We start from the raw sequence: 18,763 nt of genomic DNA, 5'->3' as shown, positions 1-18,763 counted from the left end.
GCACTTTGACTTCTTACTTCACTTGCAGCACGTACCGTATTTACCATACACCAGAGACCACCAGTAAATACAGCTCTACTATGACTATGAAATATTACTTTCTGCAGTGCAACACAAGACATGAATTACCAGGAATGCCATTTACATCTTCCACCCACATTCAACTACCCAGCTATAATGGACCACGTAAGTTACTTCTGCATTGAAATGAAATGCTTTGCAGCAAAGTTTATCAAGAGTGCCCAGCATGAAAACATCTCAGGGCAGCTAGAGCACCACTCAGGTCTGCAAGCAGAGTATATGAAATAGGAAGCTTGTAGGATAACTTTGGAACATAAGTTCTCATAGCAGTCTGTCTTGATTAAAAACAGGGGGTAAGGCAAAAGGGAGAGCAGAACTCTTCCAGAGTCCCTGATGACTAGCAGCAACAGGACAGCTTCAAACAGCATGATTTTCTCAGCTACATAGCAAGTGCGGGTTTCTTGACAATCAGTTCAAATGATCTGCGTGAAGCAGAAGACAGATGCTCAGTTCTCTAGATGGGAACTGGTGAAGAACTGTGCTCTTTTAGGCACCTACTGCTTCAGGATTTCATGAATTCAGGCAGAATAATTGAGCCCTAAGGGAAAGAAGAAAAAAAAAATTGCTCCCTGAAAAATGGCAGCAATCAAAAAGCACTGTGGTAAAATACTACAGTAAGATGGTCTCATATCAAATATTGATCCAGCTCCTGTAAACACATGAAGTTCATGGAAGTCAATTTTCCCATTAAACCTACATCATGCTTTAAAAGAACTGCCCCATATTTTATATTCATTTTCAGTCATGCTGCAATAGTAGAACATTTTCAGCTCAAAAATTAGACTTGCCTTTATATGTAAGAGGATTCTAAAAGCAGGGTCTGAAATATTTCACTCATCTTCTCTCTCTCCTCCTTTTCTCTCTTCCAAAATATTACTGAAATGCTATTAAAAAAAAATTATATCCTAGAACTCATCTTCTCCCCTGTTGAGCTGTATTCTGCTTGCAAATAGGAATGATTGGTGCAGCAGTTAAAAAGACCCAATTTATAAAGCTTTATGTGCTCTCCCATTTTGTTTCTCCTTGCTCTCTCACCTTAAAGAAACAATTTTATTTCTAGAGAAGTCTGACACATACACAGACCACTAGGTAGCACAGTCTTCTGTAAAAAAACAAAAAGGATTTACAATAAAGTACCCATTTATTACACATTTTCCTTTGGTCTGATCATAACTAGACAAATGGCAAAACTGTTACATTTACGTCAGTCTAATCTCTCAAGATGTGCACAGCCTTTCTCTGAAAGGGGCTAGTGGTATGTTGTTCTTTTTGAGTTCTGAAAACATCTTCTGAAAATGCAAGAATTGGGGAGGGCAGGTTAGATGATAGGAAGTTTTACACTGTATTTAAATGTCTTCTCGTCACAGCCATGGAATCCAGATATACACAAATGCCTGACTGTACCACATTGTTACCATTGAAGTTACTACAGCAAAAGGATTCAGAAATGAGCACTTCCTATGGCTACACAGCAGACACGTAGCATGCTCAGATTTAGATCAAAAATCAGCAGAGTAGTAACAATTTTCCATGTGGGGTAAAAACATTAAGTTCCTTTTGATAAAAAGTAGGCAACACAGTCACAGCTGAAAACTGCTGCACTATAGTTTTGACTGTTTTAGGCTCCACTCATAAGCTAATAGGGCACTAGCACAGAGAATCATAATAAAATCGCAAGTTGGAAGACCTCTGGAGGTCAAATCTGCTGCCAATTTCAGAAGCCAGTTTCAAAGCTAAGTCTGGCTGCTAAAGACCTTATCCACTACAGTTTTTAATACCTCTGGAGACGGAAATACAACAGCCTCTTTAGGCAACCCATTCCCAGTGTTCAGCTACACATACTGTGCAGAACTGTTGCCCTCACACTCAATTCCCCTGCTGCAGTTTGTTCCCACTGCCTATTTCCTTTCATAGGGCACCTCTGAGAAGAGCCTGGCTGCATCACCATATTCTGTTCTAACAACCCACCACATAGACAGTGACAGCATTTGGAAGCCCCTGGAGCCTTCTCCACTCCAAATGAAATGAAGACAGCTCCCTCCACCTCTACTCCTACACCACTCCAGCCCCTGAGCACCAAACTCTCCCCAGTCTCGCAGTATCTCTCAAACTGGGGAGCCTGAAACCAACCATGGTAAGTGCTAAGTAGACAGGAATAATCACTTCTCTCTATCTGATGGCTACAATCCTCCTAGCACAGCCAGTACCAATACATTGGGTTATTCCCTCACAGGTGCAAGAATTTACTTCAAGGATTTTTTTTGAGAGAGAGGGGGTTTGTTTGGGTTTTTTTCTGTTTGGTTGGTTGGGTTTTTCAGAACCTTTATGGGGTTCCTGTCAGCCTATCCCTCCTGCATAAGGCCCCAGTGAATGGAAACATTGTCTGTCCCTCCAAAGTCTGATATTGTTTACAAACCTGCTGAAGATGCATTCTGTCCAACTGTTTGGATTCACAGCAATACTGAACAGTAGCAGTCTCAGCCCCAAACCTTGGGGAATGGTCCAACCAGTTTTTTTCTTCCCACCTTTTGGCTCATCTATCCTGTCCGTGTATCCCCAATGTGACTATCAGAGACTGTCAAACGTCTTTCTAAATCGAAAACAGGGAATGTTACTGCTTTCCCTTCACCCAAAGAAACATCAACAACTTTCTCACAGAAAGTAATCAGATTGGGTACATTACTTACAATCCATCTTTAAAATCACCTCCTTGTTCCTTTATGCTTGGGAAGAGCTTACTAAACTAAAATGTTGCCTAGGGACTTACCAAAACATTTTTTTTTTTATGACTGAGGACACATGGGTTCTGGGGAGGAAGAGGCAAGGGAAGACCTAGTGAGCCCCTAAATCTCGCTGTCAGGAGGTCTTCCCAATACTTTACCGACAAGTTTCTCCTTGAAATTCAGCCCATTCTTCTCAGCTCCACCTTAAATCACAATCAGGTAGGTTCTGCATCTGTGGCGGTCCCTTGTCTTCATGAAACAGCTTATCCTTTCCTCAGGAAGAAGATGAGGGTTCTCAGAATCTAACCTCTCTAGTCTATCGAAACATGAAGATATCCCCCCAATATCCCACTGATGTCTAGCACTTAACAACTGGCATCTTGCCTATACACCAAAGCCCCCAACTGTCCTCGTCTGTCACTGATAAAATTGCATGCAAAGGTGCAATTTGGTACCAATGGAAAATTAAATTCCATTATGTCTATTGCATTTCCAACTTGATTTTCATTTGCTGCCCGTATTCTAGTTTTCATGTATTTTGACTTACTGGATGTTTTTTTTGTGCCTTCACCTACCTCTCTTTTAAATCCATTAAAAGCTTTTTCCATTCAGTGATTATTCTATAATAAATGCCAGTAACAAATCAATTTCCACCTCCCAAGACTCCCAGATGCCTATCATTTCAAGTGTTCTCACACCAGATTTCAGCTTCACAATTTTTAATCCATATCTCCAAAGAAATTCTGTCCATCTCATTCATTTTAAATGTTCTTTGATTCATGTGCATTCTTAGCCATGTCACGTTTCTCTGAATGATAAGGTTTTTCTTGTCCTTTCAGTCAATAAACACCATCATGCAATTGCATTGCACTTTAAGCTCTAAGACTTCGTTAGATGTGCATTAATGCTGTTCTATTTACCACAGATCCAAGTCATGTTTCATTCCACCTCTATACATACACTATCTCATAAAATAAGAATGGATGCCATTTTTTCTACAGTCATTTTCAACATAAACAAGGTGTGGGTGTTAGGAGCTGGGGTGGTTACCATTTACACTTCTCAGATGTTTGCTAAAATGGTAAATCCTCAAGTCACAAGATGCTGATCATTAGATATTATTTACTAAATCTCCTGTTTCAAAATAGCCTTTTCTTTTTTCCTCTACCTCCTCCTTTCTATAAGGCTTTATGGTAGATCTAGATCTGATTAGAATGTCCCTTACATGACTAGAACAATATTGAGGAGTCTGGACTTAACTTTCTCATCCAAAAAAAAAGAAACTGCATAATTTAGCAATGCTTTTGGCGACAGAAGCGCTGCATCATTTTCCAGCCAACAACTAGCTTAATACAGGAGCCTTCTTCAGGACAAGCTTCCAAAATTTACATTTGTTCTCCCTTTTACTGTCCAATAAATATGTACTACATTGCTGCTGTAATGCCTTCTCTTCATCTACACTTGGTTACTTTTATTTCAAACCTGAATGTGATCAAGTGCCAATGATTTATTTTCTAAATCAACCTGAAGTCACGTACACTTCAAAGCTCTTTGCTGTATTCACCGGAAGCAGGACTGAGACACCCATTTCTCAACACAGCCTTTCATACTTTTTTTGACCCACCCCATGACCTTATATATTTTTCAAAATCTCATAGGAACAGAGCCTTTGCTGTTACTCTCAAAATTCAACATAATGTAAATGTCCTCTGGAACACAATCACAGTATCACAGCAAAAGAGGATTTTGGCTGACCTCCGCAGTCCTCTGCTTTTAACTTCCTGTGGTTTTCTAAACTTAACATTAGCCATAAAAAAATTAAACATCAGATTATGAGAGAACTGCATTTTAAGCCACGTATTCACAAACAAGAACCACAAGATACATGTTCCTGACACACTTCTCTTCACAGCTGAGGAAGTCAGAAACTCACCTAAATTACCATGTATTGCTTCAAGTGTGAAGACTCATGCTGGATTAGATTTGAGGTTCAAACATTTTAGCTAAAGGGGGTTTATGAATTATTTATTTTTAAAGAGGGTTATTCTCAAGAAGTCATCACAGAGGAAAGGAGAATATACCCTCTCAGCTACTAGCTATGATTGTCAATCTGTTCTCCAGTGGATGAATGCTTCAGTCCCTTAATGCTAGCAATTCAAAAATACCATTGCAAGTTCTACAAGTAGGATACATACTTCAAAGTAATAATTCATCTGTCTGGCAGAGACTTCTGGTGGGGAAGTTAGAGAAAACGTCACAATTTTCTACTTCATTTTCATAGAATCGCAGAATGGCATGGGTTGGAATGGACCTTAAAGATCATCTAGTTCCAATCCCCCTCCCATGGGTGGGGGCACCTGCCACTAGACTCCATTGTTCAAAGCCCCACCCAACCTGGCCTTTAAGTTTTCCAAGGACAGGACAGCCACACCTTCTCTAAGCAACCTGTTTCAATATCTCACCAGCCTCATAAGAAAGAATCTTTTTCCTAGTATCTAACCTAAATCTACCATCTGTCATCTTAAAGCCACTCCCTCTTGTCCTGCCAATACAAGCCCTTGTAAAAAGTCTCTCCACTTTTCTTGCAGGCTCCCTTAAGGTGCTGTAAGACTGCTACAAGGTCTTCCCAGAGCCTTCTCTTCTCCAGGCTGAACAAACCCAGCTCTCTCAGCCTGTCTTCATAGGAGAGGTGCTCCAGCCCCCTGATAATCTTCATGGCCTCCTCTGGACTCACTCCAACAGGTCCATGTCCCTCTTGTGCTGGGGGCCTGAGAGCTGAAAGCAGTACTGTAAGCAGGGTCTCACAAGAGCAGAGAATAGGGAGAGAATCGCCTCCCTTAACCTGCTGGTCATGCTCCTTTTGATGCAGCCCAGCATGTGATTGGCTTTCTAGGCTGCAAACACACTGCAATACTACATTACTTATTTTTATAAGCAATAATACTTATAGTAATACTTATTTTTCTAAGTAATAATGCCTTTCTGGTCTCTCAGAAGAGATCTATCAATTTGGAGCTTTACCATGATCTTTACTGTTCCCGACAATTTACAATTTCATCTGAATCTTTGGGTATACCTTATATATGACACTCTTTAGGAAACAATAACATTTTAGCAAGAACACAGAGCAGATGACAGCCCCTTCAAAACCTTTTTCCTGGTTGCTCACTTTGAGTGTCAAAATGTTATGTAAGAGTTACAAGATAAACCTGCCAAGGACAAGGCAAAACTTATTACACATTGCCCTGACAGCACAATGCCAAGTGTGTACATCTCGCCCTTGTATGCTACTAATTTCAGTGTAAAAGAATCAAACACCAATATGAGCAAAAAGTTACACCTGGCAAAACTCACCTTGGTACAAAGAAATTAGTGAAAGAAAAAGGAGTAAAGGAGAAATATCCTAAACCTTGGATTTCCTGTTTTTCATCAATGTTGTCATATGTCACCAAAGTGTTTATTTTTGTTTCTTCTTTTAAGAAATTTGCAAAATGTAGACTATGAATGCTGAGCCTTACTATTACACAGAGCTGCTAATAAAAGGAATTGACTTCCTCCAGTACAGTTCAATAATAAAGCCTTGCTCATTCTTCTATAAACAGAGCAGTTTTATACAAACGCTAACTTCACAAATTTGTCTTAAATATTTCATTTGCACTTTTTTAACGTTTATTTCATTGACACACTGTTATGCTTCAGAAGACACTTCACATGAAACATTTAGATGGTAGTCTATGAAACAACTACCGTGTACACAATGCAATAATTCATATACTCCATAGTAAATATTTCTTTTCAGCAGAACTGAACTATATTGGCATATCTGCAGAGTTCACAAGACATGCACAAACTTGTTAAATTCCAAAGACATAAATATACAGAGCAGTACAAGAAATCTTTTCCTGACTGAAGTGAATTTTCATATCACTTCCCCATTAAGTACTAACATTTCCATCACCAGACTCCCATATATCACTGCCTTACATTGACACCTGCTGGAAGTGACTGGGACTGTAAACCATTCCCTTTTTCTTCAGTCAGCGTCTGATTTAACTCTACAGGCAATCCAACAATTCTACTTTCAGTAAACCAAGCACAGACTTTTTAACGAAGATAAACATACAACGCCTAATTTTAAGCTACACAAAAATTGCTGAGGCTATCACTGCATGGGTTCCCAATCAGAAAACACATATTTTATAACAGCTTTTGAGAAGAGTTTTTTACTGCCCCTTGGGTAGATTTAAATTTAACAAATCAAATATCCAACTATTGACTAGTTTCTTAGTCTAATTAGCCAACTATTAGTTCAAGAGTCACTAAATAGTTCTTGTTTGACAAACAGTTACAAGCAAGATTATACACAAAAATGTGATTAAATAGGTTTTAAAGCACTTAATTTCCTAGTGCTTATGAAGACAGTTACAAATCATGTCTAATGAAAAAAAGACTTGCCTTACTCACAACAGCAAACAGGGCTGTTTAGTGACAGAATTGATAAAGACAAGAATAACTGAGGCATGCTTGTTAAAATAGCTTGTCTGTACACAAACTACTGTCTTTCACTCTTCATAATGAAGATGCACCTCTTAGCACAACTTTGTAAACAAAAAGCACACTGAAACATCCATTCGAAAACAATGGGATTTTCCCCATATGACAGAACTTCTACAAGCTTTACTGTTGCGAACCAGATACTGCATTATAACCTTTTCTTACTTCCAAACTGTAATATAGATGTAGGATTTCCTTTACTTAACATTATTTTTGTGTTTCTCACAATAGAAAACACATATTTCAGACTGAAGCAAGTATGATGAGGTACAACAGCTTTGCAAGAACGTGGTCATGCACTTCGGTATTTACACCTCATATGCAAAATGCATGCATAGTTTCACCAAAAAACACAGTTTTAAAAGTATAACAAGCAGAAAGAAAAAACAAGACAAACCAAAAACAAGTTCAAAGGCAGCCAAATAGGATTTCTATCAGGTTATGTCAGTATACAGCTGAAGACCTTGCCAATTTTATATTTTTCCAGAGTTACAAAGCAGGATCCTTATATCTAAGTCCAGTTACACCACAAGTCTGACCATTCCACACAGGCACCAATGCCACACCAGAATTAACCTGTGGACTTTACAGACCAGTTAGAAATTTATTTTTTGTATTTTTTATTGTGAGTAATCAACCTACTTGAAAAATATTTTTACTAAGTAGCTTAGATCCTTTCCATAGAATTAAAAGTTCAGAACTATTAAACCTGTGCAAAACCAAAAGTAAACAGTCTCAGTGGAAGCAGGAATTATCAGCCACCAAAACAGGTAACAGCAAAAATGCTAATATGAGTGGTAGCCTATGTCAACATGCTTTTCATGCAACTTCTCCTTATTTTTTAACTCTGAAAGAACTCTATAATTATAGGCAGGCAAAGACAAAATTCCATGGCTGCAGATTAGTGTGCTGAACTCATTCCTAATTAAAAGTTTCATCAAGCTCAAAAGCAAAAACACTGGGCATGGGAGAAGGCAGTTATTTACATAATGGGTACGCAGGAGTTAAAGGACTGCATTTACCAAGAATTAACCAACTCCTTTGCAAAAGGAAATGTGGTAGTACTTTACAAAAGATCCTGAACAATTTCCTTACACACACTTAAATGAGAGCCAAGAGATCACTTTTTGGTGGTTTTTTTTTTTAACATCACCGACAAGCACAGGGTTTTTTTACATATACATTCTTTAACAGCACACACACACGAGAGCATGGCAGGCTTTAAAAACACACTACATAGCCTAGATACTTTTGACTCTCCTCCCATTCTTGCTTTCTTTTCTTTTTATCTCAGAAAGACAACAGAGTTAGCATTAGACACTCAAGATTTAGGGCTTACATTTCTTACCTTACAAAGCTTCTGGTAACGGGGAGAAGAAACTGCCATCCTCTGTAAACGATGCAACAACACCACAACTTTCTGCAGAGACGTTCTCACCACAGCCATCATTTTAAGTTTGCCACACTTCTGAAGACACCTCAGAATTTGCATTATAAATGAAGAGCAACTATCATTTCCTCCCGGTCACTGGACAATGATTTGCCAGCTTTCTGAGCATGCTCTCTTCCAAGACTGCTTTTGCAAGCCACAGGCTTTATACGTTTCAAAGGCAAAGGAGGTTGATATAGCATAAGTTTCTCTCCCCAAATAACCCCACAAAACAAAAATAAATAAATAATAATAAAAAAAAAAACCAGCCTTCACAGATTATTGTAACCAATATTGCTCAGCTCTGCTTATGCAGAGGGTAAACAAAGTTGCTGAGCAGCTGAGCCTCTGCCACCATTCAGGAGTACACTAAATAGCCAGAAAAGGTTATTAATTTAAGCTTGAAAGCTGAAGGAACAAAAAAGGAATTCCTTCAGGAAGACGGCTCCAGTGTATCACAACAGTTGCTCTCCCTTAGTAGCTGCTTTCTATCAGCAGACTAAGCTCGGGGAAAGGATGCTCTCGTTCTCAGACTGAACGCAGCTCTGGCAGAGCTGTAGAGTGAGTGAATAACAGACTGTGTTATAAATCTTGAGAGAGGAGCAGAGGGATACCTGCCCTAATTATATCAGCCATACGTTAAAGGCTAATAAATCACACCGGCGCTTCTCAAAACTAGATTACCCAATACAAAAGAAAAAACTGCAGGAGGTAAACCTCTCTGTTATGAAAACTCTCCTGAAGCTAATTTAGCCGAAGGCATCTCAAAGGATTCTCACTTGCGCCGGAAAGTAGGAGTGCTTTATGGGAGCCGTTTTCAATTAAAATATTTTCCTGAATTACTTATTAGGACAAGAAAGAATAGAGTTTCGATAAATTAAAAGCATAATTGCATCATCGCCCCTTTTTCTAGCCACCCTTGAATCCAAAGAGCTAACTTCATTTTGGTGTTTTCCCCATGACAAAGCAGATTTATTTAAGCTATCCAAGGATGGCAGTAGGACATTGAAGAGCATACTGAAGAGCAAGTGGTGTGCTACCAGCGAGGCACTCCCAATGCAATACAGTCAACATACCCCTAGGTGTGGCAATACTGCAGCGTAACCAGAGACACCTAGGTCTTGTTTCTTCTAAAGGTGCTGTCTGAATGTACTTAAAACTATATTGGAGGGGTAGCTGTAGCAAAAGTTCAGGGAGACTACTGTCAACACAGTAGGTGGTAGACACCATCACAAGTAATCATTATTTAAAATATGTATTGCCACATGAACAGGTACATATTTGTTTCAAGCACATCAAAATCAGCAGAGTATGGAGCCACCAACTACAGGTAGCATCACAAGTTCTTATGATCCTAGATAATGCATAGCTGAGATGCCAACACTTTATACACTGGTTTGCCCCTTCTCAGGCACTTTCTATCTGAGGGTATGAATGCCAGGTACAGGTTCTTTATACAGGACATTTAAAAACTCTTCCCACCCACTTCAGCTAACACCACCTTTTCATCCTTATTTTTGGAACTGAATCAATGTTTCTACCAGTTCTCAGGTAAACCCCTCTCACCCGCACTGTTTTTGTTCTTTACCTGTCCAGCATCAACAACATTATTTTGAGGAAACAAAGCCTTCATTCAACTCCGTATATAGAAATTTTACCACACGTATTGTCCATCTTACCAGACTCACATTCTTTTCTCATCTCCACCACTCATTCCAATAATTCCGATTTTCCTCATTTATATCTACTCTTCTCTCAGACTACAACTGTTTCTTCAACCTACCAGCTCAAGCCTACCATCACTAGCTGGCATGCTGTTATCAAATATCTTTTGAGGAAACCTATGAAGCAACACAAGTCCAAAAACATCGAGCCATTCAGAAAAGACTTTACAAGAGCTCAAAGCTCTTCTGTGTAAGACAAGCCACAGTACACACCAGCCACCTTCTTTCCATTCTGATTTTTTCATCTAATACACGAGTTTGAATCAAGCAGTGAGGTAAACTAACAACCCACCACAGGTCATATTGATTTTAATTCACAACAGAACAAAACTTTCAAATTATTCCGAACACCTTTATATCTGTAGGCACAGGACCTCACACACAACAGCTCAGCATTTCTTCTTACTATTTCCTTGATCATTTTCTGTGTCTTGTTTCACATTAGGTTTTAACCTCTTTCAGGTGGCTGCTAAACATTTTCCAGACTGAAGGGTTTTGGCACTGACCTAAAAGGAAAGTCTTCTGCAAGATTTAGATACTGAGGGAATGAATTAAAAAGCCTGATGATATAATTGTGAATTTTTCTCCTTTTCAAAAAAGAAAAGTTTAGCACAACTCATGCTTTGTATTATTTTCCTAGTACTGATGATAGCCTCAGATGTCACAATAGAAGGCAAAACAAGGCTTTGACAATGCCCAGATCACTGGTTCTACTGTAGAATGGCTTGAGCTTCAGCCAAACAAGTTAGCCCCAAAATGTAACGGAGGACAGTCTTCCCATGCACACACAGAGATGCCAGCTTAACTGACAATTCTATTTTGAAAATGGATGACATATAACAACAACAAAAAATTTATCATGTTTCATCTACATCCAGCACATTTAACCTAGAATTTATCACCCTTTAAACTCATAGTAAAATTTTACTCAAGGCACAGGCCTTGGGAGCACAGGCATCTTCACACAAAGCAAAGAAAGTCGTAAGCCTTACAAACTTCTTGAAACCACTTGGGAAAAAAAATACTTCTTCACATATCCAACAAAGCACAAAAACCCCCAACACTTACTTTATACCACTCAACAGGGGAAGAACAGGAAACTATCTTTGTTTAATCAGATATTAAGCTTAAGAACTTACAAGGGATTGTGCTTGATTTTTTTAAGGTACCACAAGATGTTAGATATTCACTTTGTTTTCAGAAGTTCATTTCAAAAAATACTTGAAAACAGAAATGTTGATTTTGGAGTGTTTGCCAGTGTCACAATATGAACACCTTTAGTTATATTTAAATATTTAAAGATTGAAAAATGGTATGGGACAAAGTTCATTTTGGAAGCCATTATGCTATGCCAGCCTTTGACATGCTCTACTTAGCTTTCTTTGGTAGTTGAAAAAAGCTTACAATATTAAGCAAAGTCATGGGTAAGTGATTATGGTTCATGTGCACAGTATGTAGAAGCACACAGTCACAGAAAAAAGATGGATGATATCAGGTAATGGGATGCTGAACAAGGGGAGGCTATGCCCAAGCATCTACATCTGCCCTCTTAATGGTTATAAGCAATGGGAATGTTCAAGAGCTGGTTATAGACCTTCTTCACACAGCAGTCAGTCTTTCCCAGAAGTTCTCACCTCACACAGCACAACTCTAGCAATTTTAAGCAGATAAACGCACAATGAAGGAGGGCAAACAATGTTGCATGGCCAAGGTACTTCACAGCTACACAGAGCCAACAAGCAAATTGTGAAACACCAGCTTTAGCTTAGTGTGACTGACTAGACAGAACACAAGGTAATGAAGAAATGTCTGTTTAAACACAGCACATGTTGTTAGTTTCCTGGGGCCCTGTTTTAGCTCCTCTACCTCCACCACAATAGTGGTTTGGGGTTTCTTGCCAATAAAAAGTATATTAATTTATAGGTGTTGCTATTACAGACTAATCTCAGCAATTCACAGAGATACATGTCTACAGATGAGTTACCTGACTGACCAGAATCCTACAAATATTAGTGAGCGACATGTCATCCCCAACAGATAGAAGTTTGCACGATACATCATTCTCTTCCTTATGATTACATTAAGCAGCTTGCTATCAGACACTTTAAACTTTGTTTAATTTAAATTCAATGTGGATATGTTAAGATTAGCAGCACTATTGAAAGCAGCACTTTTTTTTTTTTTTTTATTATAAACTGTTCAAACCCTATGAACTTAGACCACAGACAACATTATTCCAAACACAGAATGCAGGATTTAATAAATTATCTAACTGCCCAGTTCTGTGCATATCAAAATAACTGTGCTAAATGAGGCAATCTAATTGAAGGGGAAAAAAAATTAAACCGTGCAGGAGAAAGATGACATGAACAGCATTCACATCAGGCAAAAGGACAAAGTGAATTCATATATTATAGAAACACAAAATCCTTTTAGCCAGTGATGCTCAACCTTTGCTGCTACAGACCCAACAATATTAAGAAATGTCTGTCAGGTCACCACACCCTTTCCTCCTGTTTTCCCAATATAATATACCCTTGATGCAGATTAAAACCTCCCTCCTACCTCCACAAAAGAGATGTGTGAGATATGCAAAGACAGGAAGAGACAGATGATGTAGTACTCAGCTAGTCTGTGTTTCTTAAGACGAGGTAAAAGGATCTCCCATCTATATTTCAGATAAGCTAGGGTGTCCATATATTAAATAACACTATAAATAGTGACAAGGTAGTCTTTCAGTTGTTTCTTAGGTTTCCGGGCCTGTATAGGAAGGAAGGCCAGCAGCAGGAGAGGGAAAAGAGATGATCCAAGCATGACAATGTCTTGGATTGCTGGAAAAACAGGAGAAAGGCAGCAGGCAGGGACAGGAGTCAGCTTAACCCAGGAACGCTTTACTTGGAAGGAAGTAGATTAAATTGTTTGGTAGGACAATTACACGACACGACTTGATTTAATCAACTATACACTTCCTGAATATAGTCATCCTCCAAGAACATTGAAGAGCCCTCATTGCCAAAGACACCCATGAAATATGTATTTCAAAACTCAGGAAGAAAAATCTGCTTCCTTCACAAATCTGACTTCTAAAATACAGCTTTTTTTAACACCTTCCAATACACTGCAGGTTTCCCCACTCTAGCAGATAGCATTCCTTTCTCACATTTGCCATTGAGATAAAGCATGAATAACAACAGTATTATTTAGCTTCTTACCTGCATTTGCTTTCTGAGTTCCCTTATACAGGCACTGTCCTGAGCAATGTTCTCACGCTGGGATGCATCTGCCAGAACGTTAACTGTTGTCTCTGCCTCTTGAAGCCACTTGAGAAAGCTCTCCAGATCCTTGTGTGAGGCCTGTACTGTCTTCATCTCAGTCTCCAAGAAATTCTGCCTATCAACAGCTCTGAAAACAAGAAAAGTGTCCGAATATTCCATTATAATGTACAACATTACATACATCACAATGCAACTACTAAAACGAAATCTTGAAAGTTACCTCTATTAAGAAACTATACACCTGTCACAACTTGGTTTCTCATTATTTATATAACTCTTTCTCTGGTTATTATACCTATAGCTACAGGCAAATGTTCTGAACTGGTTATGTATATCACAGCCCTTTTTTAAAAAGGGATGTGGAAGAAACTAAGATATTAATTAAAAATCTAGCTTCTCCTTTATGAGTGTTACCATCATGGACTTACATTACCCCAAATGGTGGAAGTGTTCTTCCCATGTGTGAAAAGCTTGCATTTCCTCATCAACAAAAAACATACAGAGTAGAAACACTGAGGGTCTGGAGGATATTTGCTTCCTTTTCTACAATGAGCAGAAACACTTCACTAAATTTGTAGGAGTTAAAGTGCTGAAGGATGAAAAGTCAAATACCTCTTTCTCTCTGCTAAAGGGCAAGACTTCTGACACTATCACTCAAACAAACAGAATAATACACCACCTTCGTAACAGTCAAGCAATGCTCAGCATGCTTAAATCTAAAAAAAAAGACTGGCAGAATATAGTTCCCATTTTCAATCAATCCAAAAGATATCTGGTTGGTACAAACACAAAAGTTGTTGCTCTTAAGAGGATTTTTAGGATGTAAAGAACTCATTTAAAGCCCTTGGATTATATTGCTGGTAAGCAACTTCAAAAGAGCTCCTAGCAAAACAACCAGATCACATTCTACTGCATAAGAGGACTGCTTCCTTGTCGCTGAAATGAAACTCAGATGGGAAACTGTTTTAGTCAGCAGTTTTAAAAGCTCTGATTAAAAACGTCAATTAAAGCATGACAAGCTAAATTTCATCCATTTGAGGCTGTTATTCTGCAGTATCCCTTTTCCCAAAATCAGAAGAAACAAACTGTCCCACACCAGCTCACTGTACAGGAATCCCTAACAGGCTACTGTCTAGAATCCTGCTGCAAAATAAGTAGGAAGTTAATTTAATTTAACATCAAGCACTAATAATATTGTAAGAATTCAAGGTAAATATTTAATTTCAAGTATGGCAAGGCCAAAACATTCAGCATTTGATATTTTCCCATAAATTGAACATGTTTCTCTAGACAGGCCCATCAAGCTTATGCACCCTTTGCCTCCTACTTTCCTCCTAGCCATGCTGAGCCAACAGTACTACTCAACAGTATTAGGGAATCACTGTGTTTAGAATCACACATTTCAAAAGTAGTTAAAACATTATTTTTAGAAAAGAAGCTACAGGTGTTCAGTACTATAAAGGATGATGCTTCAAAGCAGGTATTTTGGTTTACTAGAACATCAGAAAAGACAGATACATGGAAAAGCTATTTTCCCCCAATTCTGCCATGCTTACATTCCTAAGTATTAGCATAACCGACTGAATTTTCTAGAGACTACTTGCAAAAAGACAGTGTTGCAACCCCTGCTTTAGGGGCTTAGGTATTATGTCACTTGTTAATAATTGCTTTATCCAAAATAAGACTGCATGAATAATTCCTGACTTCATGCTTGCCCAAGTTTTGGCTGCTGGTAAATGACTAGCGGGGCAAGAAGCCTTCATTCTTGCTTCTCACATGAAGCTCTGGAATGCTTCATCCACTCCTGAGAAAAAAGTAATAAATAGCATGCTAGGGATTACAAATGTGTTGACAGATATTATCCAGAAAAGATAAGAAGCACCAGCTCAAAAATTAGAGCACACCAAGGAACTGCAAGAAAAAAGTAAAGTAAGAGCAGTTATGAGCAATAACTTCAAACCCTTCTCCCTCTGCAGGGATTTTCTTCCCTAGGAGGGGGTTAAGGCCAAAGGTGGAAGAATAGGAATGACAACAGGAAGAACAGACTGGTAATAAAGGCGACCTCCATAGAAAAAGAAAAGCCCCGAAGGATGAAACACTGGAAGTGACCCAGATCTTCAAGTTTAACTACTGATGTATTTTAGATGGGGACTGAGACAACTTGTACTTTGTAGCTAATAACATTCATTGAAGAATGTCGTCTTCAGCCTAAACTTTTAATTTCTCAGACTTTCTGCTTGGTTTAAATTAAAGAATAAAATCCTATTACATTCCTACTGTATCACAATATTTGACTTAAAGCTGAAAAACATTCATGTCACTAAATACATAGTCCAGCAGCATAAATTAACAAACTTACAAGTAATGTTCTAAGACTATATGGGTGCTTCTATAAAGAATAGCAGTAGCAAGCTAAACTTTTACAAAGCAGACTCAAATACTTTCTTTTCCCTCCAGTGAAGGCCACAAATCTAAAATAGAAAACGATGGAGAATTCTGTGCTACAGATTAACAACAACCCCACGCTATATGAAGATGACTCAAGTTTTCTAAGATTTCTAATAAAATTAGAACAGCCTCAAAAAACAGAAGATAATTCCATGATGTAAAAATTTAACGTAAGGAGAAACTGAAAAATCTTTGACAAATGCAACTAATTTTGCTTAGAGCAGTGATAGTGGAGAATGTCTAAGCGGATGCTATTAGCAAAGACATGTCCAAGAAAAAGAAAATTCTAACTCTATGTTTTAATGGCTCCATCTCAGGTTTCTGTTCCACACGACTAATTTTGCATTTTAAACTAAAAATCTGCAATGCATACAAGTGTGTGATCAAGAGAAAGTCAGAAAATAACATCTGTGACAGTACAAACAGCAACTGTAATCCATTACTGAGGCAGAAAAGCCACACAGAATTATTACAGTTTCACCCTGAAACACTGAAACAGAACATGAACAGCCACCCTGCAAACTATCCAACTTAGACACAGTGTCAAGCTGAGGAACTTCAGTCTTTTAATGCAGTAGTTTTAAAATAAGCTGCTTCAACTTTACAGGTAATGGAATCATAGAACTCTATGGACGCGCTCCAACAGGTACACGTCCCTCTTGTGTTGGGGGTCCCAAAGCTGGACGAGGTACTCCAGGTGTGGTCTCACAAAAGCAGAGTAGAGGGGGAGAATCACCTCCAGGCTTGTTAAGCCTGGAGAAGAGAAGGCTCCAGGGGGACCTTACAGAATCACAGAATCCCAAGGGTTGGAAGGGACCTCAAAAGATCATCTAGTCCAACCCCCCTGCAAGAGCAGTGTAACCTACAGTACATCACACAGGAACTTATCCAGGCGGGCCTTGAATATCTCCAGTGTAGGAGACTAAGCCTCTTAGTAGCTAAAGGGGGCCCACAAGAAATCAAGAAAGTGACTTTTTACAAGGGCATGTATTGATAGGACAAGGGGGAATGGCTTTAAGATGGCAGAGAGTAGATTTGGATTAGATATTAGGAAAAAATTCTTTCTCATAAAGGTGGTGAGACATTGAAGACTACCTGAAGTTGTGGCTGCCCCACCCCTGGAAGTGTTCAAGGCCAGGGTGGATGTGGCTTGGAGCAACCTGATCAAGTGGAAGGTGTCCCTGCCCATTGGAGTCGGGTTAGAACTATATGATCTTTAAAGGTCCCTTCCAACTCTTAACCATTCTGTGATTCTATGATTCTAGTAACTTCTCCTCCTCTCATTCACCTGGCTATAACATCAACTTTGGAGGCTTTATTACCTAAGATTTTTATTCCCTTAACTGCCATCTCATTACAAAAACAGCTTTCACTTGCACATATATGACAACCAAACTCTGTGTATGTGTGCATCTCCCCTGCTCCCATATGCACAGGATCAATTTTCTTTTATGTCCCTCTAACCACAAAGCATATCATCTTTTAAGCTGCAGGCACTGAGTTAGATACTATTCTAAATGTTAATTGTCTGTCAAATATGATAAAGAATTTCTGAACAGATTAGGTCACCTTGCAGGAAAAAAAATGTTATGCAGAAGGAAATACCATCAAGACATATTTGCAAGTATGTCCTAATAGAGGATGAATAGAAAGCATTAAGTTTCAACTAGTCTCAGTTCCTATAGCTCAAGTATTTTCTAGATGGGAGTGCTAGAATGATCATACTTGGGAACCTGAAGTGCAGGCCCATTCAGGGAAGTGTTCCCATCAGGTGAAAGGCCATAATGAATTAATGTGCTGGAAGATCAAGCTGAATACTTACAGCCTTATTGAAAAGAAAGCACAGCAACAAACTAAAATACATAAAGCATACCAACATCAAGAAACAGGAGAGAAACTCTTCAAAGACACTAGAGAATAATAGCCATGAGCAAACCCAAGACCAAACATGAGAAGCACTGTGGGTTTTTTTCCCCTTAAAAAAAAACCCACCACATGAAAGCAAAGTCATACCAGAAGCCTTTCATGGTGAACTGTGGAAATTTCAATCACCAAAACGCGAAACAGCTTCACTGTAATTGATTAATTATCCACAATAGCCCTAAATGCAGCAGTAAAGCAGACAGAGACTGCAATACACGTGCATATTTATAATAGGATACAAGTTTAAGATGGGAACAGCTTACATATATAGTGAAATCTTGTCATTACCTTTGGTTCAGATTGACCCAACAAGTGTTCATTTGGTCAGTGGTTTCCTTCACCCTCCTTGTGTCATCATCACGATATTCTCGGAGAAGTTTATTTGAAAGATCATTGAATGCAGCTACCGTGATGTCACCTCTATGCAAATCCTGTACTAAAAGCTAAAAAGCAGTTCCAGAATGAGACAGAATAAAATAAAAATCAGACTATTATTTTTCATGTATTTTATCATATTATAAAGCCCTTCTTTTTGCCTCTGGTTTTGTTTGCCTTTTCTTTTTTTTAAACAAGAAAATGTGCATATTCTCATTTACAAGAAAAATC

The 18,763-nt window shown here is 38.6% G+C and overlaps 1 protein-coding gene across 3 annotated transcripts in view; it reads right to left on the bottom strand.

Annotated features, from left to right (window-relative positions):
- UTRN (utrophin) overlaps window positions 1-18,763 on the bottom strand; it is a 386,987-nt gene that overhangs the window by 200,982 nt on the left and 167,242 nt on the right. For all 3 annotated transcript variants that reach the window (XM_065680488.1, XM_065680489.1, XM_065680490.1), the window contains 2 exons: window positions 18,446-18,600; window positions 13,724-13,913 (listed from right to left, as the gene is read on the bottom strand). In XM_065680488.1, coding sequence (XP_065536560.1) covers window positions 13,724-13,913; window positions 18,446-18,600 — 345 coding nt within the window. The remainder of the gene's footprint in view (window positions 1-13,723; window positions 13,914-18,445; window positions 18,601-18,763) is intronic.

The sequence above is a fragment of the Lathamus discolor genome, chromosome 5 (genome assembly GCF_037157495.1).
Source record: "Lathamus discolor isolate bLatDis1 chromosome 5, bLatDis1.hap1, whole genome shotgun sequence".
Taxonomy (NCBI): Eukaryota; Metazoa; Chordata; class Aves; order Psittaciformes; family Psittacidae; genus Lathamus; species Lathamus discolor.
The sequence above is the reverse complement of the archived record's forward strand: the minus strand, read 5'-3'. Positions and strand labels throughout refer to the sequence as shown.